This window comes from Cheilinus undulatus, linkage group 5, assembly GCF_018320785.1.
Source record: "Cheilinus undulatus linkage group 5, ASM1832078v1, whole genome shotgun sequence".
Taxonomy (NCBI): Eukaryota; Metazoa; Chordata; class Actinopteri; order Labriformes; family Labridae; genus Cheilinus; species Cheilinus undulatus.
In genome coordinates, this window is record NC_054869.1 from 39189487 (window position 1) to 39216836 (window position 27350).

A 27350-nucleotide genomic window follows, 5' to 3' on the forward strand; every position below is an offset into this window, starting at 1 on the left:
TATGTTGCTGGCATCAAATTTAAAATGAGCAGTTACTTTTCATGAAATGGTAAAATGTCTCATTTTAAACATCAGAAATACTGTTTATGTTCTATTGTGAACAAATTATGAGTTTTTGAGATTTGTAAATCACTGCATCCTTTTTAAATTAACATTTTACACAACATTCCAACTTTTATGAAAATCAGATTCTACTTTAAAGCAGACAGAGCACATTTAGAGCCTTAATGCCTTGCATCACCAGGTCTGGGTTTTTGGTTTTACTGCTGTTAGCTGGGTTGTTAGCTTGATGCTAAACATGTAATGTGCTTCAAAGTAGATGTACAGTCTGCACAAAAACACAAACGGCTAACACAGAGAGCCTAACTCTGTATTTCGCAAATCTTCCCCTTTTAAATGTATTTTACTGGTCATCATATCAGTAAAGCCCACAGGTGTATGATTTTTTTTTTTTTTTTACTTTAATGCTGTTTTTCATATTTGTTTTTCTAAAAAAATGGCAAAATGATCCTATCTTCCAATGTAGCTTGGCTCCTGTGCCTGCACACCTGCCAGGTCAGTTCCTGCCATCTCTTGCTGCTAATAAACTTGACTTTCACAAGTATCGCATACAACATTGCTTCAAAAATACAGAGCTGTGATTTTAAATTGTGTTGGGCCTTTATTTTTGAGTTTTACAGTATTTAAATCTTGCTGTACTGCTTTTTGAAAATGGTTGTCTAGATGAGCAAAAACAACAGATACCATCCCACTGTAGAAAACCTGTTTATTAGACAAATTATACACAGAAAGCTTTGCCACTTGTAACAGAGGCCCCAGTTTGTTCAGTTTTGAATAATATGCAACACATACAACAAAATAGGCCTATATTAAATACTGTACATCATAAATTTTTGAAAATTATCAAGTAAATCCTGTAGTTCTATGTATGAAATTAAAAATGTTAACAGATAGCGCAAGAGCAAGTTTGTGCATGCTTTCTTTTTCATCAACTTGCTGCTTTTTGTTATTTAGCCAGCAAATCATAAAATGAACTCAAGATGACGTGAGAAAAGCAGAGTTGGTGTTTGGATGTGTTTATGTCGACCATGGGCGGATAAAGGGAAACCAAACGCGGTGATGTGGCGGCTAAACTCAACACTAAAGCTTGTCATGATATACTCTTTTCTTTTTGTTAAACAAAAATAGCATCAACATGTAAAATATACATTTTTATAATGTCTCTTTCATTTATACTAAATAAAACCTTTTAAATGTCTGTGTCCTATTTGTCATTCAATAGCCATACTGTAGCCTAATATAAGAAAAGAATGCCTAAGAATGCTTTGCTTTAAAACACTGTGGCTTGACTGAGTTCTCTACGCACGACATTTTGCAGTTTTAGTTCTTAAAGATAACAAACTGAAAACTTGACCTAAACAACTAACATTATCAATTATTAATACAGTGTTAGTGAAAAAGATTTGGTTCCATTTAAGCCCCCAATCCACAAAATATTCCTCTAATGCTCTTAACAGGTCTTTCCCTGCACCCCGCCCCCAAATGCACCTTAATGGTCTCATTTTAATTGATTGGCACTTTAAAAAAACAAGTTATATAAACAGTACCCTTAACATTACAGTTATGAAAGAAAAGGATATTTCGGACTGATGGCAGAAAAGGCAGCCATTGGGTTCAGATGGCCGTTGTCTCTTGACATTCTGATGACCCTGAAGCACAACCACAGATCTGCTGCTCCGACACGTCTCCAGTACGTGGTGGTATTTTAGGTCAACTGGGGAGAGTACAGCTAGACAGTTGACATATAAGGCCTGTACTGAAGATGTTGCCGCAATGGCTTCTCCTCAACACAAAAATGATCTAACTACGTGAACCTGATTCATGACCTCCATGAATGAGCTTTTATCTTTAAAACACACCCGGTCATGGCAGCACTAACTTCAGCAAAACAAAGAAAAATCAAAGTAAAATGACTCAATGATGCAAAACCAGAGACTACAGCACTCATTTAGTTTTCCAAAGTTTGCCGAGAGAAATAAAAACAAGTAGACAGCTCAGAACAATGTTATTTTTTGTACTTCCTGACCAAAACACATTCCACGCATTAAAATCTATTTTTTCAAAAACAAAAATCAATAAAAGACATAGAATAAGCATAAGCTTTTTGAAGTCCTTTAGCTTGTCTTTTATGTTTTTTTTCACTTAAGTTGTTTTTTTATGTATCTTCCCTTTTTGATATCCCTCTAAGAGTCTGATTAGCCGATCTCACCTTGACTTGAAAAGCAGAGAGCACAGTACAGGTGAGAAAAGAAAAGGTCAGATCTACATACAATCACTTACAGGTCTGTGGGCACTGGTACAGTGCAGTGGGACTGACAAAGAGTCTTTCATGTGCATCAAAAACAGTTTCAGGCTGATGCACCAAAATGGCAGAAAAAAGTTTGAAGATCGATAAACACCGATTTGGTGGTTGTACAGTGTCATGTTGTTGCACTGTCATGGTGTTTTCCAGACCCATGCTCCGTGATGGTGTTGTCTTCATCTGGAAAGTCTAATCAGGCCACTGTGTGGACACCATCTTGGAAATAATCACACACTTAGAACCCCAGGTAACAGTGAAGGGACTCAGTAGGACTCCCACGTTGTGAAAAGGCAGAGTAAGACGTGGAAACTTCACTGAGATGTGGCCTTTGCAAAACCACAAGGGGCTTCTGAATGTATTCCCAGGGGTTCAGAAAACATCTGTTGGATACTTCTCCCTAAACCAACTAATTGCTTAGCCCATTTGAGTTGTTACATGGCTAAAGACACCACTAGTCCTAAACCAATGGCAGCCCTGGAGTTCACAGAAAGCGTTTCCTGTGGTTGGAGAAGTGTAAAGTAAACCCTTCACGTGGGGTTCAGAAAGCAATAGTCAAGTCATCTCCGGTATATGAGGCAGTCCTCATGTCATACAACAGAAACAATAAAAACAGATCCCCTTTCACACGTATCCCCCAAAATAATCCCCCAAACAATCACGAGAACAACAACAATAAAGCAAAGAATCAAGCTCCACCATCTCCTTCCCTCACCAGGCAGAGAAGGAACGCCCAGACAGACCTCCACCTCCTCCGTCTTCTCCACGTACAAAATGGAAACACCCAAGCAGAACCGAAAAAACAGAAAGATTCCTATGTACACGGATCTCTATCTTCTGACATTTTAGCTTAGCTTATTTGTTCTATCATCCAGTGATCGACCCTCGCCGTCCTCGCCTCCTCCTTCTGCTCCGCCTCTTCCTCCTGAACCACCCGCATCCTCACAGCTCCTCATATAGAGGTGCCCCTGTCTGGATCGTTGCCGTATCCAAAGTTGGGTCCTGGGCCTGTGGGCTGGTAGGGGATGGAGGACATTGTTTTAATGGGGCTGCGGAAGAAGCCACCGTTGGGGGCCCTCTGCCTGAAAGGACCCACCCCGCCAGTCCGGTGGTCCTGGAGGCCGCCGCCGCTACCGAAACCAGCGGAAAACCCAGCGGCGGCTTTGGCAGAGAGGCTGCGGCTGAGGGTCTGGATCTGCTCGGGGATGAAGGTGGTGGTTGTGATGTGGGTGTTGCGGAAATCGCTGATCTGCTCGAGTGCCTGGCGCGCGGCAGGCAGGGCATCCATGTCAAGGGGCGTTAAATCGACGGAAGAGGTGGAGAACTGCTTGTGGGGGCTTTCATCCTCGGTGCACAGGCTGTTAACCCGGCGGTGTAGGTGCTCCAGGTCGATCTCCTTATCGTCCTGCAGGTGGGGAGGGGCGGGGGGAGGAGAAGAGGACGTGGCGATGATAAATGTTTAAAGGAAAGAGAAGTTAATGGGGAGGAAATTGGAATGAATACCAAAAAGGGAAGAAGTTGGTAAGAGGGGATGGGGTTGGAGAACGATCCAGAGCCAATATTTACAGATGGGATCATCAGGAAAACATCAGAGGGATGAAAAGTGAGAAGGATGCAAGGAAAGTTGGATAAAGGAAGGAAAAGGAAGGAAAGGAATGAGGGTAGGGAAATGGAGAGAACAGTGCAAATGTGCAGAGAGGTTTTATTTTGACAAAGAGGAAGTGGATAAAGATGAGGCGTTTGTGTATTCCACGATAAGGATGCAATCCATTCGATCATTATGAATAAGAAGAGCGAGAAAAGGGTGTTAGACAACATGATTATGATGAGGATCAGCGTGTTGTTAAAGATTTTGGCACCATGAAAAAGGAATTAAAGTTGAGGTAGTTATGTGTGAGAGTGAAGGTGAGGAATTTGCAAAATAAAACAATAGATACATGTTTGATATCACATGTAAACATGGATGTTACAGGAGGAGAGGGGGGTAAATGGAGGGAGGGATAGAGAAGCACACTCTGAGCTGTGGTCAGGATATTAAAGAGAGAAACAAACACAGACTTCTTAAGGTTTTAAAGGGAGTGGAATATACATTGAACACACGAGGCTGTCATGCTGCGTGCTCTGTATTCCAGGGTCCATTATAACCATAACATCATAATCTAAATACATTACTTAAACTTATACTATACTTGTTTATTTTATGTTTATTTCTCCTGCAGGCCAAAAATTCACGTTGAGATGGACATCTCTTTTTCAAGTGAATTTTTTCCAGGTCACACAATAAATCACTGCAGCTGTGTCTTATTTATCAGATAAAGTAGATTAACGAAATTCAAGAAAACACAGTTTTAACAATCTTAACAATTCCTACTTAAGACAAGGCAAACATTATAGACTTTAACTTAACTGAAATGAAACTTAAGGTAACTCTATTCACATAGAATAACTTATCCACATAGTCTAAAGGATGCTGACACTCAGTGGGAGGTTTTTCATGCTTTTACTGGATAAGGAAGAGCGGAGAGTGGTGCAAAGGAGCTGCAATGACAGAAGTGAAGGTACAGAGAGGAAAAGTGTTAGAGGGGCTTTAAAAAACATTTTAAATCATTGCATTGTCTGGACAATGTGGTTCTGTTTATCTAAGGTGGAGGGAGTCTCAGGGATAAGTGGTGGGAAGTGCACGGTGTCACAAACTTCATAGACATATTCTTTTGGAGGAAGGGTTTTGTGAAGGAGGGGGGTGATATTATTCAGGGGGTAAAGTTAAGACTTACTGACCGTGTCCTTGGTATCTGGGGGTCTGGAGGGGGCTCTGGACCTACTTTGTGTAGCTCACGGGCATTGGGGACCGACACTGGTGCCCCCTGGTTGCCATCTAAAGGAGGGACGGTGGGAGGAAGGGGAGAACGAGGGGGCACTATTGTTTGTCGCGACACTATCATACACACACTGACGGTTTGGAGGAAGAGGAGGGGAGGGGGTATCCAAAGGGTAGAGTTGGTGTCAGATAAATGAAAGGAAGTGAGAGAGAAGAGTGAATCACAAATGGTCTGCCGTCTGTGAGAGGAGGCTAACGGGGAGCTGTCAGGGACAGAGGTAGGGGGGACACAGCAGCGGGACCAAGTTGTAATGTCTTCCGTTCCTTTTGTACTTTCCAAATTGTTAAGGCTACAAGACGTTAACACTAAAATTAATGTATATTTAGCAAAATAAAAATCTAAAAAGCCTGAAATGTATCTAAATATACATCTCTTGTTTATCATGTAATGCAAAGACTTTATTTTGTACAGCAAAGCCAAGCTCATATCACATAGTGCTCTTATTTGGCTTTATTTGCATTACAAAAAGTTACACAAAATAAATACTTTACCTGAATATACAACTCTACAGAGCAAGTACCTTTGACAGTCAGTTCAAAGATGATGCTCTGCTTGCCGCTAGATGGAGAGACAATGCCCTCTAATGGCAGACTGGCATCATTGCACACTTATTTAGCTGGCAATATGCCAGTTCATGTGACTGTTTTTCAAAAAAGAGGTACTTTAGCTGTAGTAAAACTTTGAAAATCAAAGTTTGAACCCTGCTCTTTGATATCCATCATTCTTCATACATGATCATTCATTTAAAAATAACATCTGTCTTCAAGCTGTACTAACCAATGATTCATTTTTATCCTCTATTGTATGTATAACCTTGGGGTGGGAGGTGAGGTGGTGAAGGTGGTCATTCTCATTTTGGGGGTCAGCTCAGAGGGGTTGGCGGGTTCATAGGAGTGCTGCACGATCAGGGCACAGGGAATGTCGCAGCATGCTGGGGGCTGGTAATGGGTGGCGGTGGGGGCAGTGGCGTTGGCCGTGTTGGGGTTCTGGTTCTGGGTCTGACCGCCCAGGGCAAGAGGGTGCTCATTTGAGCTGTGGGGGCACGGGTCGGCAGCTTGTCTGGCAGATGGACCATCTGCCTGAGTCTGGTGTGACGTGCAGGTGGGTTGTGTGTGTGCGTGAGCAGAGGGGACAGGAGGAGAGAGACAGAAAGAGAGAGAGAGATGGCAGGGAGGTGTGGATTATTTCATATCAATGTGTGTTTTTGTGTTTGTGTGCATGCAACAGTGGGATAAAAAACAAGCCATAAAATAAAAATAAAGAAGCCAAATAGACCGACAGGCAGACACCCAGGCAGACGAACAGCAGACAGAGGAGGGATGAGTGACAGACGAGATCAGGCAGATGGGAGGATGGGAGGATGGAGGAGAGAGAGAGAAGTCAATTGGAGAGACAGACGGGTGGGGGGTGAGCGAGAAGAAAGACATGGCAATCAGTCAGCACACACAGTTAAGCAGGTCGTTCTGTGTTGTGTCCTCAGAGAGACATTTACACAGTCGTTATATACCTGGAAAGGGGAGATGTTTAAATGGCATTTTGTATTGCTCTCTCCCTCTCTCCCCCTCGCCCGCTACACCCCTCAACACAGAGTACTTATCTACAGAAACAAAACAAAAAGGCAATATGAGAGCGCTGAGCCACAGGGACACAGATCATTATATAGAGTTAGAGCGAGCAGAGCAGCCAAACCACAAAGTTTGAAAGGAGAAGGTCAGCTTTTTTAGGGTGTACCGAACTAAATGATACACAAGGAAGAGCTATCTCTGCTCACTCTAAATCTACATGGAATATGTGAAATATCAGACATGGTCATAACCACAGATACTACCATTATGGAAGAGTTCTGACAGTGACAATTACTTCAATTACACATTAAAGCTACTTTCAGTTTCAAATTTTAGCGCTGCATTTAGTTGCAATGACAGAACTCTTTCATAGAAACCTCTGGTAGAACATATAAAGGCCCCAAAAAGAGTGAAGCAAGGCAGAAACCATGTTATGTAAGAAAAAGGCCTGACTGCTTTCCAAACATGTAATATTTCAAACTTCCTTTAACTTTACCCAGGCACATACCCAGTATGCTTTTGAGCACAGTAGAAGTGTAGATAAAGACAACTTATATTTAAATAAGTGGGTAAACTACATATTTATGTGTAGCTGGAGGAAATATATACAGGAAATAAGAGCTGTAGTGCACTGTTGCTGTTTGTTTACCTTATGTTTGAACTATCAAGAATCCCAAGAGGGAAGGCATGACTTGCAGGCAAACTCTTACACAACCGCCCTTATTTTGGGTGCATGTCCTTGTCAAAAGTGCTCCATCATAATCTCTCATCATTTCATCGATACAGCTGAAATGTGTGCATGTGCATGTCTGGGAGTGAATAAAATCTAAGAAGCAAAGTGTTTACATCGAGCGGCGGGCTCACAGACGACAATGTCAGCCATTCCACAACACACGACACAGAGCCAGAGCACAGACACAAACACTGAAGCTGTTACCAAAGCAGCGCAGCATACCATATGGATGTAAAGGCGTGTGCAGACACGTACAGTATGCATGTTTTAGTATGTAGAAGAGACAGAAACACAAACACAGCTGAGGATTATTAGAGTTTGAACAGTGAATCAGAGTTTTCATGTATGCTGGAAGCATTTGTGGGGTGGGTGGGGATGATTTTGGGCCTCATATCTGCTCAATGAATGTGTTTTTAAATTAATCGTATCCATTTTAGTTGGCGTCACAGGGAGTGAGGTTAAAGGGGAGCAACCACCGGTGTTCATGAATCATGTTTAAAACAAACTCAACACGTGTATCTTGCATAAATGGTTTTAATGATATGATATATGTGACACAAAGTGTGAGCATTCGTTTTACTGGAACAAGCCGTACATGACGGAGGAGGTGAGCTAAATGTGAGGGGATGATGAAGTGTCTGCATGCATATGAGGGTGTGAACTCATTGGTGTGTGTTACTGTAGGACTGGACTTGTTGGGGAAATTATAAAGTCATCTTTGAACAAGTTTGAGCTACTTTTGAATGCATGGCATTCTATTATTAGGAGAAAAGATTTTCTACAACACCTAATAAGTCTGAGAGCTTTCCCTGAGTTGTTAGTGAGGCAGGAATACATGTACCCCTCTACTGGGCCTGCTCAGGTATAACACCTGACTCATAATAAGTTAGCAAGTAAAGTTTTTCGCCCTCCTGTGGACAAAGCAGGTTGCTTTATGTCTTTACTGATCCAGCCTATATAAGAAGCATTTTCGGACAAAAAAAGTCATTATTATTCACATTAAATGTCTAAAGATGTGTACACTGTTTTTAAGCTGATTCTGACACAAGTTTTGAATTTCATAACTCACTTCAGAGTCAGGTATGTAGTATAGAGAAGATTTCAAAGGGCAAACCATGGACTGACCTGTTGTACCTGACTGGTAAGTTTAATTTCTGTCATGTTTGATATTTTGGTCATAAAACTGCACATACTTCCACAGTGAGAACAGAACCACAAGCAGAATCCCCAACTTTGAGGCATTTTTTTCTTTGTAAACTTCTGAATAGCATCTTTAACCGCCTCGAAAACAGCAGGAAGACTTTTTGATGTTTTTGATTATCTTTTCCTTTCTTTAACAGTAAAGGGAATAAAAAAAAAAAAAAAAACAGGAAATAAGGCCTACCAGCAGAGACAGAATATTAACTATTTTTAAGCTGCTAGTTGTGTTTTTGTGAAAACAAGACAGTGGATATGATGTCAACCTCTGTGTGTGAGACTTTTCAAAGGAATCTCGATTGACATTTGTTATAGCCCGCCCTGAATTCACTTTCACAGTTTGAGCACTCAGATTACGCACAGTCATCCGACCATAGAGTGTAAGCACATAAATTATGCTCTTTGGTTGTGTGTCTTAAATGATTCACGACTTTTATAGAGTCGGCTTGAAAATACACAGTGTACACCTGGCTTAATATGTAATTGAATACCTATTATTTTGATCTGAAGCTGGCTGCATACTATGTTCCAGTGAAAACTGATAAAACATGTGCTTCACATGACCTTGTGCAACTGACAGTTTGCCCCATTTACTGTGCATTGGAAGCAGCTGCATTACTGCTAAAAGCCTACTGGCCAACAAAACAGCACAGCCTTGCTTAGCATAGCCACTTTTAACGGCTTTTGTCCTTCATTAGGTCATAATCCTGCATTAAAGAAAGCAGTGGTTAAGCAAATAAACTTTGTGATAGCTGCTTTGATTGTAGTTAAAACCAAGAAGTGGCAGTGGGTCTGTACTTCACAACTATCATGGTGCAGTCAGCTGAGAGTTCAACTTACACACTGGTGGCTAGCAGGACAGTAAACTCCACTTGGTGAAAACAGATGATGCCAGACAGACCTACATAGCTGCATAGAAACTACAACATAGAAACTACATGTTGTGGACTTCACTGAATGAAACTGTCAACCAGGAAGCTCTTTCTCCCCTCTGGGAGACCCCCAAAACAGACTGCATCTTTTACACAATGTGACTTGTATTCTGGATTTTATGGAACATTAAAATAATTAATGTTCTCTTCTACATAGAGGCTTTTATTTTTATGTCAGCCTCACTATTATCTAAAAACTTAGGAGCTTAAATAAACAAGACTGTTAAATGTGAAACCAAAAGATAACAAAGATTTAACCAGGCTAGTGATCTTTACTATCAGCATTACAGACTGTGTATTTAGGCCCCGCCCAAATGAAGACGAAATCAGGAGTATACGCGAACGTTTTTTGTCGTATTGGCATTTCATCCTTAAGGAAAAAGCGTTTCTGGAAGCCGTAAACACTACCTTTCATCTCCGTGTAGACAGCCAACTGCATCTTTCTTGAAACGATTACGTCATACATAGCATAGCCCACTTAAGCCGAATGCGTGGGTCAAGCCAAAACAACAATGGAGAATTACAGGGTTGTGTTCATGCTGCAGAAGCTACTCAGCTTATTATGGCTTTTACAGCAAAATCTGATGCTCCTTTACCACCACCAAGAACAGAAGACACCAGATGTTCTTAAATCCACCATGGAGAACAACCAGAAGGGCAACCAGGAGAAAGTTTTGGGCAGTTTTCCATAATCTTCTTCTCTTTTTTGGTGCATTTCCGTGGCAGCATTACAGCGCTGCTTAAAGGCTTGGCATATATACTACAACCTTTTAGGTCATTTTCAGTGGTTCTGTGCTTACATGGACATTTCCTGAAATGGAAAATCTTTTTCAAAACGAAACAGAAATATATCGTTTTCGTCTGCATGTGGACAAGGCCTTAGATGAATGAAGAGTGAAGCTTAAAGATTTAGCTGACTGGCAGCAGTACAGGCCATATAGCATCCCCCATGTTAACCAAGGGGATAGAAGTCTAAGTATGAAGTTAAAATACACCTCAAATAAACATTTGCTAAACCAGATTGTATCTTGAAAGTTAGTTATTATAGTTCTTAGTAACATCCAAGTATCCCTTTCTAAGTATTTTGTTTTAATTCATTTTTTGATCTGAAAAAGACCATATGTAACGTCACGATTGACAGCTTCATTGATAATGTGCCTCCTCACAGCTTCTTAAATAGATTAGTAGAGTAGAGAGACACTAACAACAGAGACATTCAAATTTTCACAACCATGGGTGTCTCAAACAGACAAGAATCTCTTCTGATGTGGACTGTACTCATGGGGAGGTTGAAATTTTAACTCTATATTTCCATGTCAATTTACAGTTAATGATCAGCATGCTGGTCTGAAAGGAGTCCGTCATTTAAACACGGAAACAATGGAGGGCAAAAATTTGTTAGTTAACATGTCATTTGCACTTGCTGCCTGAAATCACTCCATGTGACTTTATCCCATCACTGTCTCTCTCACTTTGGCTCAATGATTGGTACTTTGCCATGACTTCAGTGTAGCTCTTATGCTACTTTTTCCATCTGTTCTTCACCTGCTTGCTACGTTTGTTTCTGTCTAAAGGTTATTCTTGTTTTATCTAGCTGATACCAGCCTGAATTCTCTATACAGCAGGTCTGTACATGGCATTCTGGATGCAGTAACTCACTGTTGGAGTGGGGCACTGGCAGCTCAGACTTCATGCCAAGTCTGCACTCCAAATTCATACTCCTTGTGCCAATCTATCTTATTAAGCCAACTTTTCAGGCTCCCTCATAAAGAACAGGTCACAAGTCTTTCCTATTTTATGTGAAACTTAAAAAACCACGTTGGCAGCTGCATGTCCTTTGCTTGATGAAATGCACTCAAGTTGTGCTAACATTCAGCGTGACAGCAAGACAGAGGCCAACGAGTTCTTCATTTAAAGTGACAGAGAGCAGGGCGCCTACTGGAGTTAATTACAAGCTTTATGGTTTGCTTCACTTTATTAATTTAACTCAAGGAAGTTGTGTGACATTAAACATCCTAGACTTACTCCATTGGCCATGACTAAGGCCAAATTGCTCTGAGTTTTCCCTAGTCGATAAAGTGCAACATATGCAATTTGTCTCATTAGCTACTTTGAAGTTGACTTAAATTTGTCTTCCTTCCTCTGCTGAGCTGGGACACGCTGCTATGGTCCCAGCATGCCTCACTGCTGCTCTCTTCTCAGCAGCCGTCTTTGCAGCTGGTTGCCCATTCAGAAAAATTCTGCCCAGATGGTGAAATGAGATCTGATTATGGTGTTCCCACTTTTTGTCACGTGTTATGACAAGGCTATTTTAGGAAGAAATGAGAAACAACAGCCACTTTAAAACTTGTATTATCGCTATGAGATTAAGTGTGGAGTTAAAGCGACATTTATGGCCAAGTTAGCTGTATTTAGGGTCTTTAAGAACACATTTTTAAAGCACACCTGAAAGAAGAAATGTACTTTTTCTCCAAAACAGTCAGGCTTAAAGTCAGTGTACGAGTCTAACTGTCACAGATATAAGTAAGATATGTTTTTAAAAAAGGAAAGCAGGGCAAGATATACGTCCCTAAAGGCATCCTTGTTGTTCAAACACAAAAGTGATGACAGCAGTTGTGTAGAAGCTGAAACTCCCAGGGAGAAGTGGGCGTGCTTGTTGGACTGCTTGTTTCACAATATTACATAAACTGTCAGAATCAGCTTCCACAGTCAGATGAGAGTGTGGGTTCATGGGGATTTCATGCAATTATTTGATTAAAGAGCAAGCTCTGTTTGAAGCATGCCGGCCCTACGAGGTTCAGTGGTTACTGGGAGCGAACCTTGACCAAAACCAACGGCGATCAATAGGCCAAAGCTTTGATTAGACGTCTGGGGTCAACTATCAAAAACAAGCATGGCTGACTGATTCAACTTCATCTTCACCATGGAAGCACTGAAGGGCTGATAGCAGGTACTTAGCCTGGCTTCACCATTGATTTTAGCCCTCAGCCATCCCAGCACCCGTTTTGTCTTACTCCCTTCTCTAGGTCTAAAAAGCTTTGTTTCTCTTTATTGTTTTCTTCTGAATGGGTATAAAGAAAATAAATATAATTTAAAAACAGACACTTAAGAACCGTTTTACAAGGGGTTGGAAAAAAATCAATATGAAAATCATTTAATGCAACTATTTGACTGCTTGTGCAAAAAATTGATATTTTAATGATAAAAATTCATGACATGAATGCAGGTAAATAGAAGTTAGTTGGCCAAAATTGAAAAGAAGAAAAAAGACAGCAAGATGTCTAACAGCAGTGCGGAAATAAGAGATAAAGCATTAGAAGAGCAGAGAGTGATGCAAAAGTACAATGTGTAACTAAATATATACCTTTAAGATGGAATTTATATCCCACACTTACAAAGGTATCATGATGTTTCATCATGAAAATAGTCTTAAACATCAACTATCTTGATCTACCTTCTTCACCATTAAATTATTTTTTCTGTACGACAATCATTCTGATGCCTTGATCTGCAGAACCTTGACCGAGCTCTACAAAGAGAATCAAAAACCAGCACCATTTAAGACCCTGCTGTCTCTCCGTCTCACTACGGCGGTTAAACTCCTGCACACAGTCAGAGGCTGATTCCACTGGCTGCTCCTAATGGCTAATGAAGATGGTGGGGGGCGTGTGTGTTTGTGTGTGCAGCAGCTGAACCACACTGTGCTTAACATGGCGTTTGGATAGACCAAAGGTTTGTCTTCTTTGTGGCTGCTCGGTGGTAAACACGCCTACTGATCTGAATGACAGATTAAAGCTGGTGACTGAGCAGGGGGCTGGAGGTGGGGGGTATATGGTCTGTGAGTTAGTGGTTGAACTAAGGTATCAAAAATATCAATGTCTTATCAAAACTAAAGGATAATGACAATCAACTGGGTGCCAATGTTGCATGTGCTGATTAAGGAATACAAATATTCCAGTATTATTTGGCTTCTTGATATTGATTCTGATGCTAAGTCTTAATCAATTTATGTCCACACCTTAGTTTTTGCAGTGCAGCCAAAAAATTATTTTTTTACTAATTAAAACCAAATCAGGCCTTAATTTAGGCACTTTATATACTGAAATAAGATGTTTATCTGTCCAATGTTTTTTGCGTAACCATATATCAAAATTTTGTAAGGGTCCCAAAGAACTGACCCATACTGTCCCACTTTTTAGCACCCTTCTGTAGGGGTGCCAAGCTTACCTATTTGTCCCAAAAAGGTGGATCTACACACACAATAGGGGTTTACACTGACGTCACTTTAAATACGACTGCTCAGCCCGGCTGCCAAACAAAACTGTGTGCTCTGTGGGGAGTGGGTGAAAGCGAGAAAGAAAGAGATTCATATCTGCTTACATAATGAATATTTGGACTCCTCAGAGATCCACACTGTGGATATTTATATATGGCGCTTATGTGGACCTGATTTAATAAACACAAAGGCTCCCTTCAGCTCGGTTCATCAGTGATGGAGTGGATTAATGTAGAAGTTCAGTGATACCGAAGCTTTCGATTCCATTGTTTCTCCATATTGTAGATATTTATTTATCTATGTCTCAGTTAAGGCAACCTATGAAAAGATCAATCTGTGGTTGTTGAACTTGTTTTTAAAACTTTGGCCTGCAGCCTAATTTAAAATGAAAAAGAGATCAACATACCCAGGATTTCTTACTTAAACTACACTGATTTTAACACCAAATAAACCTTTAGTTTATTTTTAATGTGACCAATTCTCACGGTACAACTCTTAACTTTAATATTCTATCTTAAAAACTGTTTAAGCATGAGATACGTTCACATCCTGAAGTGTTCACGAAAATAACTTCAGTATTTAACCATACAGAAATCATGTAAATGTACAAAGTCTTCTTATTTTACTTCGTTGTTTTAATCTTTCCCCTATCAAAGTAATCATCTTAACCAGACATCGCAGGACTTTTAATACTGCTAAAAAACATAATCCATCTTTAGATGCCTTGTCACCTTAGATATATTACAGAATGGCTGATTTGCTGAAATTTAAGATTTGAATTTTCCTTCAAGGAAAGAGGAGGGGGTGTAGAGTTGAGTTCAGGTTATATTCATCACTTACTGAATGCTTGTGGGTTCTACGGTAATCTTAATCTTATTTTAGCTTACTGTTAGCTTAATCTTGTGTTTTTATTAACGTACCGTTACGACTCAAAATGTTTCTATACATATTTCATCAGCTAAGATTAGTACTGACTGTGGTTGACATAGTTAAGATATATTCATTATTAAAACAGCACTTTTAAGCTGAAATAAAGCTGTTTACTGCTTATTCCTCCTGATGGGCAGCTATAGTGGACCCACAGCACCCCGTCTGGTCTGAGTATGATCTACTGCCTTTGGGGCACAGAACAGACACTACCAGACATTTCTATAAGCGTTTTCTAAAAATGCATGATCCAAATCCAAAGGATCACAATGCACTGAATCAACATGAAATGATGATATTAGATTGTTATCATTTTCAAATCTTGCCGACGACTCTGTTTGGAGTGTGCCTCTGGTAAACACTTCAGTGTTGCATGTCACGCCAGCTTGCCTGCACCAACAAATGTAAATATTTTCTTCCTTTCTTCAGCAGACTTTAAAGCCCTTGATTTTTGGGTCTTTTCCCGGCTAATTTTCAGTGGTTAAAGTCAAACTGCTGCTAATTTCAGTGAGTGAAGACAAACTGCTGCTGGAATCCCTGCTGCATGTGGTGTATTAAGACTGAGCCTAAAAGAGACATTACATCCTTTGCTCAGCACACCCTGGTCATACAGTATGATCCTGTCACTCTGCACTTCAATGAACTTGTTGTTTAGCATCCTTACATGTTATCATGTGATGCTTTAATAGTGAAATAATGGTGTTTTTCTAAATAATATTTTTTCATATTAATGTCTTGTATGCTTTTTGGTGTCTTTTGTCATTTTTGTTGTGATGCTATCGGGAAAGACAAACTCCCCTGAGGCCAATCATGGTGTCATTGAATGAGTGGGTGGGAGCAGTGTGGTTTCACTTTATTAGGCCTCAGATTTGAGGACTGAGTTTAGATAGGAGCTCAAAGTCTCTGTTCTAGCAGCATATAAGAGAATCTATGCACTATGTGTCTCAGCTTGCAGAGTAAACATTTGATAGTGTTTCAGATACTTTGTTTACTAAAGACAGTAAATGGTGCAGCGTTAAATTACATTCATATTCTAGAAGTTAAATTAGGCTGAAGTAGATATAAATGCATCCAACCAGCTGTTGAACATATTGTTTGTGCTCATCGGAAATTGACTGAGATGGAATGAGTCCGTATGTGACTTAATAGCTCCCGCTTGTGTATTCAGAGAAATCACCTCCCATCATCTGACAGCCTAACCTTAAATGAACTCATCTTGTTAAGAGAAAAGGGGGACCTACAAGTAGTGTGAGTCAAATTAAAACAATTCAATGAAGCAGCATCCCGAATGAGGAACGATAAAGAGAACAAAACATTCGCCTCTGCTCATCAGTTTCAGCGATTGCAGGTGGTAGTAAACAAAGCTGTGTGAAACTTAAAAGGAGTTTGTCAAACTGTGATCACAGACGATAAAGCACATCAGTAAGTCCAGTCCAATTATTTCCCTCCAACAATATTTCAGTGTTGTTTGTGCTGTTCAGTCATGTATTTCAATCTTCACGTCAAGCTGAATTACCGCCACTTTAGCGGTTTATTACGATCCCTCAGGACAGGTAAATGATGACTTACAAAAGGCTGAAATCACAGTGATGTAGAGATGCAGTAATTTGTAATGACACACCAATGTTTGACCACGAGCTGCTCATTTAATCATTTGTAACCAGTGGTTCACTGAGATTTAATGCTGAAACTTTCCACTAAATTACTTTCCAGATGATTGGTGTTATCGGTCTTTTTATCATGAAAAGTAACCTGATCTGACACTAAATCATCCTGGGTAGAGTCGCAATTTCCAGTCCCATCTTTTGTCATCTTTTCTAATTTATTCTTGGTGGAACTTCAAATTAGCATGACAAGGATTAAGGAGATGGAGCCAGCTTCTGTTACTGGTAGACAGCGTCAGACATCTTTCTTGAAGGGCCTTTTTGATGTCCAGTCAGAAAAACACTACCATATACCACTAAAATGCCTATTTTTGACTGACAGCATGCCAATTTTATTTCTCTGAAGGCTGAAAGATGTGCGAGGAAACAGCATTAATTCAGTCCTAATCCATACCCAAACCTTTTCCTGATGCTATCAAACTGCTCCCTTGGAAGGGAAAAGGCAATTGCTTGAAGCTGAGGTAATTTACCTGATGGCAAAAACATTTTCTGCTAAAATTAATCTGAGCTACATCATGTCTCAGTCTAATTTGCCACCAACACATAAATAATTTACTTTATACCAAAAGAGAAAACATTATTTCATATGTAATCACATTTATTTCAGTTCATCAGTTGCATGTTTTGCATACCAAATTTGCTTCACAATTTTGACTGCTTCTCCCTTCTGTGTTTTGGTAAACATAGCATGGATGGTGGAGAAGTGGGCAGTAGTTTGACGGTAAATTAGAAGTTAATTCTGTCAAATCCTTTAGAGATAAAGCAGCTTCAGGAGTAGAGAGCATGCTGTAATAAGAGCTCAGACTTGTGTAATTATAACGCATCCAAAAGAAAGCAAACAAACATGCTGTCATTTAGGGTTTCCTTTGAAGATGTTACCTTCCTTCTGTGAGAGAACAGTGCAGGAAGGATGCAGACGGAGTCACTTTGATTGTCTTAAATGATATCCCTGCTGAGGTGATCAACCGCACATAGCCTGATTGGATATTTCACAGGAGGCTGCAGCTAATTTACAAGGTGGAGTGTTGCTACTGTTTTGGAGGGAACGCTGGCATAAATATATCCATGTTTAATACTGTGAGTCAGTGTTTGGTCAAGGCACTCTGCAGCTCTTCCAACAAGCCCTCAGGCTTTATTTGCTTTCTGATTATAAAGTTGCCTGCTGTCCTCTTTTCTCCAATGTGTGAACTCCTCAATAAAATAGACATTTGACACTTGCTGACACTGATGTATTCATCTAATTTTTGAAATCACATCATTTAAATGGATTTCTTGTAAGATCTGGTGCATAAATCACTCTTTTGATTCCTCTTTCTTTCATTTATAAAGGTGGCTGCATCCTTTATACCCATGCAACCAACATACCAGCGCAAAAAGCTGAGACATGAGCCGTCACGACCACAAGTTTAAGTTCTGCCTTATTAATTGTTGATTGCAAGCAGCCACATCACTGCTAAAGTAGTGCTAAGAGACATAAGGTCACCAGGCCAGGCTTTCCGTGCCACTTTTTAACAGCTTTTCTTCCTCATTAGGTCCAAATCCCGTATTTCAATAGAACAGTAGTAGACAGTAAAATAAAGAAAACTTATAGAGCGCTGATTTGATTGAAAAAACCCTCAGTCAAAGACAGTAAATGACCTACAGAGGCTGGCAGTAAAATTGGACAGTAGGCCTATACATTTTTGAAACTGCCAAACCTTCCCCAAATTCCACTGGGGTATTCAATATTAATGCCAGGTGTTAAAAAACACATTTTACAAGCATTTTCCTGTGTGCATGTGTATGCACAGGCAGAATGCAGGCCTGTAGAGGTGAGAAGAGTCAAATGATCCTCCGTCTCATTTTTTCCTTTTGCTCTGTGCTCAAAAGCTCCAATGCACTTATAAAACTATGAGAAAATATAATCCATAACTATTATCAAACATTACCTAAGAAAGTAATGTTCCTTGTGCTTCTAAACTGAAAAAAAATACACTTTATTTTTCATTTTGTGGAGCCCGGCGAACTTGTCCTGCCACAGGTTCACTCTACAGGAAGCATATAAAGTTACAGACTTCTTTAGAGCCTAAAATAACCAACGGGCATCTATAAACTCCATCTCCATTACAGTTAAAAAGGGGTTAAGATAGGAGTACATGTTTTTTAAAAACTGTTGATTGATTGATGTTACTGCTGCAGCATGCAGCACCTGTGGTTATTATCAGCCTAAATTTAATAATTTCTCATCACTGAGCTTCACACAGATAGAAGAATTAAAGTTTTTTTATACTCATGTTGCTGTGGATCACATTACAACCAGCAGTGCAGGTTTAACAATTTGACTATAAAGAAGACCTGAGCATGGTGCCAGTGCTGCGCCATGCCATAGCTCGCCATGTGTGAATAAAAGTGTGCCGGGTAAGAATTTGTTGTATGCCAGATCTGAAATCATTAGCAGGATTTTATTTATTATATTTAAAGCATTTTCGCACACAGGCAGTGGTGCTGCTGGTGGAAACAGACACGTATTCCCAAGGCCTTTATCATAAACATGTGCTCTTTACATGACACTGTCTTCAAATTAAGGCAAGATCGTTAATACCTCAGGATACAAAATTACTGCCTATTGCTAGTTAGTGCAACTTGCATAAAGGTTGCAAATTTCACATGCTGAAAGTCCAGTTTGTTTGACAAGTGTGAGTGCTCTGTACCATGCAAAGTTACGGTACACTTCCTTGGCCCTGGCAAGGATTGAAGAGGTGGACTTTTGCACAGTATGATTGCTCATGCATGTACACTAGCAGTGATTCAACTGTTCTCTCAATGATTGTTTTAAACTGGTGAGTGTCAAAGGGTCCTATCTCACTAAAACGGTTTAAAATAAGCCCAAAAGCCAGTAAAGTCACTGTCATGTTGTCGGTGTTTTTTTCATTGTGCTGACTCATGCGTGTAACTTTCTTGTGCCATATTACCACATGATGATGCATCCATATTCGGATCTGATTGAGTTTTAAAGAATGTGAGTGCACTCTGAAAGAGCTACATAGCCACACATAAACTGCACCTCATGCACTTTGCTAAAGGCACAGGAAATCATCATGCAGGACTGCCTCTTATTTACCAGTGTGGCTTATATTCTGAGTTTTACAGTTATAAAACCTGGTGAGATAATGCAGGACACCAGCAGCAGAGTACGGCTTACATAACAAGACTTAAAGAGTCAACACCTGCACATTTTAAATGGGTAATAATGACACTGTGTTATCCTTATTTTGGATGTACACTTTAAAGCTTCTGTGAGGAACTTTGAGTTGTGTTGATGCATCATTTATATTTGCTGATCTTGCACAAGATCAGCAAATTAAATCCTGTTTTCTGACAAAAATTCTTTTAATAGTCAAAAATATCCCACAACGGGAATCTTTGCTATGGAAAATCTGTTTCAGCAACTTGCTGCTAATTTTCTCACTTAGCCTCAACACCTATACAGTGACAGCACAAAGAGACATAGAAAATATCAACTAAAAAAATAAACTTTCTGCCAGTCTGGTTTTCTTTTATAAATCATATAGAAGCTTCAGTAGGATTTCAGCCCGATTCATTACCAAAGAAAAACTCCTTTCAGAAGCTGTTGTACCCTCTTATGAGGGTGCAATATAATTTTTTCCTCCATGTAGTGAATTAAAAGAGTGAAGAAAAGCAGCTAAATCCACTCAAGGTTCCTAAATGCTCCCTACATGAGTGTACAATGTGAAAACTTGTGCTGCAAAGCCTTCTAATACCACATCATACTTTATGATATCTAATGGCAGTGTTTAAATCAGCTAATGATAATAACATGTTTAATTTAACAGTCTGATTAGCTGATTATGTGATAGCAAGCAAGGAATTATATTTAACAACGCAAATGGTGCTAAAGCCTGTATTATGTACCCAACCGGGGGTCCAGGCTCCCCTAGGGGGCACCAAAGATCTCAAATGAGGTGGGAGACTGTCAGGCTGAAGTTATCAAAACGAGATTTGCATGTTCTTCCAAATGATGGCATCAAACTTACTTGATAGTATATTCCATGTGATAAAATAATTTTTTTCACACTTAAATTATCAGGCTACTTTAGCTCAGGTTTTTTACATGGTACATTGAGGGGGTCTCACAAGAAACTGTCGGGTGCTACTGCAGTATACAATGGTTTTGTTAGACCTACTTTTCCCTTCCTTTATATCAAGAGATTTATATGCAAGAAAAACTTCAGTATCAATCTTAGTTATATGACTAGAGATCCAATATAACACCTCCAGGATTCCTTTGACACAATGTGCAAAGGCTTAGTAACAAGACAGTTGCATCCTGTACTATTTGGATGGTTTGTACTGCTGATGTGTGCGAATTAAGTTCAGAGGAAGTGTCATTGTGAGTATTGAGATTTTTCAGATTTTTGATGTCACTTACAAGGAATACTCTGCTTCTATCATTCATGCTGATGTGACTTTTGTTACCTAAGCTCTGCCTGAAACACCCATCATCTATCCTAGCATCATCTTCCACTCTTCATATTTTTTTCTCCATTCTTTCTTAGATCATCTTTCACCTCTCTGTACCCAGCGATCCCCATACCTCCTTGGAAGGGACCCTTGACCCCTTCCGTCTTGACCACCAGCTTTCCACCATGGCGATGAGGCAGGAGAGCACCACACCGGCCGCGAGGACGCAGAAAACGCCAGCGAAGCTGTGGATGTCGAGGGCGTTGCCATGCTGTCGCGTCTGGACCGAGCTGTAGAGGTCACATGGACTGTCCTTTGGCCACCACTTGAGTTTGAGTATGTCCATGTCGCCGTTCTGCTGGAGCTCCAAGATCCTGAGAAACAGGAAGGAGAAACAAAAATTTAGGACACATGAAATCACTTAAATATTGTCATGAAAGAGGCAAAGTAAGCACAATAGATGCATGAATAAGAAAAAGTCCAACCATCCCTGAAGAGGAATGTGAAACTATGGATATCTGAGCACTTTTGCAATGATTAAAGAATCAAAACCCTTCAAAACATCATGATTACAAAAGTGACAGCACTGCAGCTCTTACTGCAGCTGCTATGCCCCCCCTCTCCCATTTGAGGGCAGTGTTTGCTTGTGAAACTCCTCCCTGATGCCTGACAACCATATTGGGCTGTCAAACTCATTATGGGTAACATTAATATGTTTTGCAGCATAGCGCAAGTACATTGCCACAATGTCATTATGCAGCCTAGCTTTAGTCCCACGATTGATGGCTTCAGAGAGGATACAGCTCAGAGGTTGATGGGGTCCCTCTGTTAGCCTTCAGCTTATTATTTAACTGGGTCGTTCGTTTTGGTTTGGAGGAGAGCTGCACACATATACACACAAATGCACACACATAGACAGGCATTCGGCTTGATATTTAACAGGCATGGTGGAAAAAGGGCAGAGGGAAACAAAGGAAAAAAGCATTATGGGAGCATGTGTGAGTGTTTGTATTACATTTTAACCACCCTTAGATGTAAAAATCCCTGATTGAAGAACAAATCAACCATAATATTGACACAAACCTAACTGCATGCATGTCCATGCGAATGTAAAGAGGCTTCTTACATGTAAACAGAGAGACAGATGTTTGCAATTATGCGCCGAACTTCCTGGGGGCCAACGCCTCGCTGCAATTTCAATGACAGCACGCTGACATGAATGACAGTGCCCCTCTCTCATCTTCACTTTTGCTCATGCGGAATACACAAAACCGACCAAAATCAATCAAGAAATGCAAATGAGCCCGGTGGACGGTTTACATAATTAATTTGATCCACAATAGCCAGAAAAAAAAACAACATTGCTCATTTCAATGTAAATCAGCTAAACAAGCTCGGCATGTCGCTGTACAACAACATCACTCTCATTTAGGGACACTCTCTGAACACTCTAGTGGGGCTGGGGGACTGTGTGGTTAAAGTGCCTGTTGTGGTTAGACGGAGAATGGAAGAGAGAAAACACTGTGGAAAGAAACAAATTTGAACAGCAAATCCACCAACAGCCATTCTAATAAGACGCTGTGTCCACCAACTGTGAGCTTGATGTGGGATTGTCTGGCTCACATCAGTGCAGATTATCACCAAGATTATATAAGACTTTGGGTAGATGATACACAGTATTGACTGAAAACAAATGAAATCAAACTAGTGTGCCTGAGTGTAGAGGCGGCTCTGGCCTAGTTGTCCGCCCTGATTGTTCTTATCATTACTCCACTGGCGTGGAGCAGATGTAGTCCGTGTAGAAATCCCTCATCACACACCGATACCGCTGCCTTTGTAGTAGAGCAGTGGGCCCTGCTCCATTCTCTTTCAAACATGAGGCTACTTTTTGGACTGTGTTATTATACTGTCTCACACTTGTGCTTCTGGAATTGCTTCATGCCTGGCCACCCTCCGCACCTTTCCAGAGCAACAGCAGATTGCTGATTGCTGGAGAAGAGAAAAAGCTAAAACACTACACTGTTGCATGCAGCACATACTCATTTCAGAGGGAGCAGGAGAGGTGTTACAGGGATGAGACAGAATCAGGGAGAGCAGCACTGTGTCTGTGTCTGTCGCCCCTTTTACACTGAGCCAGATCCAGGGCTGGGAATGGATGTGGTGCTCGATTAAGAGCCAAAGAACTGGCTTTTGGCTAGAAAAAACTAATCCAGAGTGACACTATCTCCTTGCTGGTCCAGTGAAAAGAAGTGCTGTACATTCTGGCCTGTGTGCTTACATTGTGGGATGCATAATAATAATAATAATATTAATAGTAATATAAAAAACACTTGTTTTTTAGCGCCTTTCATGGGACACAAGGCCGGGGCAGATTTAGGCGAGGCTATAGGCTGTGGTGAACAGGTGGTGCTTGAGGAGGTTTTTATGCATGTCCATTGTCGATGTTTTCAGGACCACGGATGTTTTCTGTACTCCTGAATGCTCTGTCTCCATATATGCAGAGTTTGGTGGTGGAAACAGTAAGAGGGCCAGTGCTGAGGGCTAAGGGATTTGTGAGTGAGGAGGAGGATTTTGTATGTGATTCAGACTTAGGAGCCAGTGAGATGGATGAGGGTAAGGGTGATGTGCTGCCAGAGCCTGGTGCGGGTGAAAACCTTGGCAGTGGAGTTTTGGAGAGACTGGCGCCTGTCCAGGGCTTTGTCAGGCACCCCAGACAGGACTCTGTTACAGTCATCCAGACGGTAGGTGATGAATGCATTAAGGTTTCCACCACAGAGTCTGTAAGTGATGCTCTGAGTCTGGAGATGATCTTAAGGTGGAGGAAGGTAGTTTTGGTCACAGATTTGATGTGGGACCTGAAGGAGCCAGATTGGGTGCTTTTGGGGGCCGGATTTAGCCCCCGAGCCAATAGTTGTTGATGACTGATATGGAGTATAGACAGTCTAGCAAAAACACACATAAAAAAACAGCTTTTCAACTCAGTTCAAAGACTTAACAACCATTGTGGCAACACTTCAGAATAAAAGAATTGTGTAAAACACAGGTAGCCTTACTAATGAAAAACAACTTTTTGGCTTTTACTTTGACAAGACAATCTAGAAGTGTGTGGTATCTTACATATAAGGTCTGGGGTGAACTGACAGGCAGGAAACACAGGCAAGTCTGGTGTTGGCAGAGACCTCTTGGATTATGACCAACTGTTCAGTAGCTCACAGTCTCATTAATGATTCTAAAATGGACAGTTAAGCTCAGCATTCATCAAACATATGAGTACACATCGCCTCCTAGTGTTGTGGAGTTATACTAAACTAATTTGCCCCTGGTGCTTGTATACTGGGACAAGAATAGAAGCCCAATTAAATGGCCCATTGAGCCATGACAGTAACTCCACTTAAGTGTGCATGTTAACGTTCTGACTGCTTAATTCAGGTCACACTGTTGATATGAAGGCTAACTTCAGGTTTCTGACCTGAAGCCATGTTAAATTAAGAAGAAAACCACATCCTTCACTTCTTTGTTCAAACATGGCAACACTATCACAGAAAATTTGAACTTGAAACAATCTTTTTTTCCCCAGAGAAGTGCGGCACTTTCATACAGACCTGACCTTTTTCTCCGTCACTTTGACGACAGATGCTTCACACAAACACAAACAAGCCGGCAGTCTGGCAGACGTCTTCAGAGAGAGAGAGAGACAGATTACACGAAGGCTAATGAGATAGGAAAAGAGCTACCCCGCCTATCAAAGAAGGCAAGCTATGTTTTGTCAGAAATTCTTCTCATTTCTTGCTTGGAATGGAGCCAGTGTGTAAAGATTTCTTGTCTGACTTGATGTCTTTTCATGTCTATCAGAAGAAGAGGCTTTCTTTTTGTCTGGAGCTGCCGTCTGTTCTGTCTGCTCTCGAGTTGTTTCTCATGTGTCGCAAATGTCACCTGGCGCCGGTTCTTGTGTGGCACTTAAGGTAATAAGCAGTGGCATTTTCTTGTTTCATCTACTTTAACACCTGTGAACACGATCACTGTGCACGGTAAATGCCTTAGTGACAAAGTTGTACAAAGATGTTTACTGCTGACCTTTGAGGAAAAGAGGATAAACAATGGAAAAGGTAATGAACATTCCTTGCTTTGTAGAGGGAAACAGCAATGCCATACGAATATTACTGTCCCACAGAAAACCTTCCTTTTGCTTTAGTGCTCAGGTTACCGCTGTATCTTTATGTGCAGGATCAATTTTCAATTTCATTTTAAAATATTAATTCAAAGACTGACTAAATGCCAGCATTCTCCCCTCCTATTCTAGACAATCAAAAGGATGCCACATAAAACAACAAAGAATAGCTAAAAGGCTTACTCTCAAACTTTTGATCAAACAGATCAAAACAAAAGGAAAAAAGCAGACTTTGATCAGAGGAATTAGGCTATGACTAAGCTGTATGTAACTTTGATGGAGGACGGAGCTGAACGGATTTGAAATTCAGGACAGAGTGCTTCCTCTCTCGCCTCTATTACGACCCTGTCTGCCCATGGAGCTCATCATCTATCATTCTGTGCTAATTGGCCTATCACAGTTATGCAAAAGCTGCTTCCCAGATAGACCCTTGAATCAAATGCTGAAGCTGACAGGCACTCACAGAAACACACACGCACATGCACATTATGGCTGCATTTACATTTACCTTGCATTTATCTCTTTGAGGCTAAGCCGCTTTAATCCTGCAGACAAATAAGCCAAAATCACTAACTCGGCTTTGTAGTAGTGGAAGTTGTAGGAGAGAGGATACGAATGAAGGCCATGCAGGCTGGTGATATTATCTGATGCCATATTTCTTTGTAACATCAACATAGGAGAGAAGCCATCTGAGTTTGGACAGATGGTGCAAATCAAACGTGAAGGAGGATGTTTATGTGCTGCACAACAGGGCTCTTTGAAATACGACAACAATCTACATATGCCTAACTCATTAAAGTTGTGCAAGCTGAGGAAGTCTTGTTTAAAAGCTTACATGTAACGGCTGAGAGATTCTGATCAGCTCATAGATTATCATATTTTAGCGCGCTAATATAGACTCTCCATCCTTCTGAAGAAGTAGAAGCTAATATTATATGAAAAACTGTGTATGAATATGAAAAATGTGCTGATGAGCTCCAATTGCTAGGTAGATTTGTGTGGTGTAGCCACAGTATTGGATCTTACCCCTTATGCTAAACAAAACACACATTCTACTAACTGTGGGCCCACCCAGAGTAGGCACAGCTGCACAGTGGCTCCAGATGCAAATGCGCTGGAGCATGGCAACTTGAGACTTACTGATTGATTCAGATGCCTGATTATCACACCAACAGAGGCGGAATGAAATTGTATTCAAATATTTTAATATGATTTTGGAGTGTTTTGGTGTGAATATGTACCCATTCATTGTCTAGAGCATTTATGAGGTCAGGCAGGAAGTTGGACAAGAAAGCCTTGCTTGTGATCTCTGTTCTAGTACATCCCAAAGGTGCTCCTTAAGGTTGAGGTCAGGGCTCTGTGCATGCCAGTCAGGTTCTTCCACACCAAACTCATCAAACCATGTCTTTATAATCCTTGCTTTGTGGATTGTGAAACAGTCATGTTGGAATAGAGGAGGGCCTTCCTCAAACTGTTGCCACAAAGTTGGAAGCATAGCATTGCAAAATGTCTTGGCATGCTGAAGCATTAAGACTGACGTTCAGTGGAAATAAGGGGACGAGCCCAAACCCTGAAAAACAGTCCCATACCATTACCCCTCCTCCACCAAACCTCACACTTGACAGTATGCAGTCGAGCAGGTTAGTTCTCCTGGTATTCGGCAAACCCAAACTCAACAATCTGACTGACGAACAGAGAAGAGTGAATCGTCGGGCATGTTTCACTGCTCCACAGTCAGGTGTCAGTGTGCTTTACACCACTCAGTGTGCTTTACACCACTCAATCCGTCGCTTGGCATTGGACTTGGTGATACCAGGCTTGCAGGCAGCAGCTGGGCCATGGAAACCCAATCCATGAAGCTCAAGCTGTACAGTGGTTGTGCTTACATTAATGCCAGTGGAAGTTTAGAACTGCTCAGCTATGGGGACAGCAGAGTGTTGGTGACTTTCACGCTCCATGCACCTTCTTCCGCTTATCACTCACTTGACTATGGAATATGCAGGTATGTAATTTCATACACTTTCATAGTGCAAAGGTGGCATCGATCACAGCACCACACATGGAGTCACTGAGCTCTTCATAATGACACATTTAGGCTAGGTAGGTGCTTGATTTTATGCACCTGTGTAAACAGGTCTGATTGAAACAAATGAATTCAGCAATCAACAGGTGTGGCCAAATACTTTAGT

At 40.8% G+C, this 27350-nt stretch overlaps 1 protein-coding gene across 2 annotated transcripts in view; it reads right to left on the reverse strand.

Moving 5' to 3' along the window:
• Positions 1-802: 802 nt before the first annotated feature.
• The window catches only part of grid2 (glutamate receptor, ionotropic, delta 2), a 923745-nt gene continuing 897197 nt past the window's right edge, over positions 803-27350 (reverse strand). Inside the window, exons 15-16 of one of the 2 annotated variants that reach the window (XM_041786464.1) lie at positions 21127-21367; positions 803-3764 (exon numbers count right to left, since the gene is read on the reverse strand). In XM_041786464.1, coding sequence (XP_041642398.1) covers positions 3312-3764; positions 21127-21367 — 694 coding nt within the window. In that variant the 3' untranslated portion in view covers positions 803-3311. Of the gene's footprint in view, positions 3765-5942; positions 6324-21126; positions 21368-27350 lie in introns of those variants that run through there. The other variant, XM_041786465.1, reaches the window with a different exon arrangement.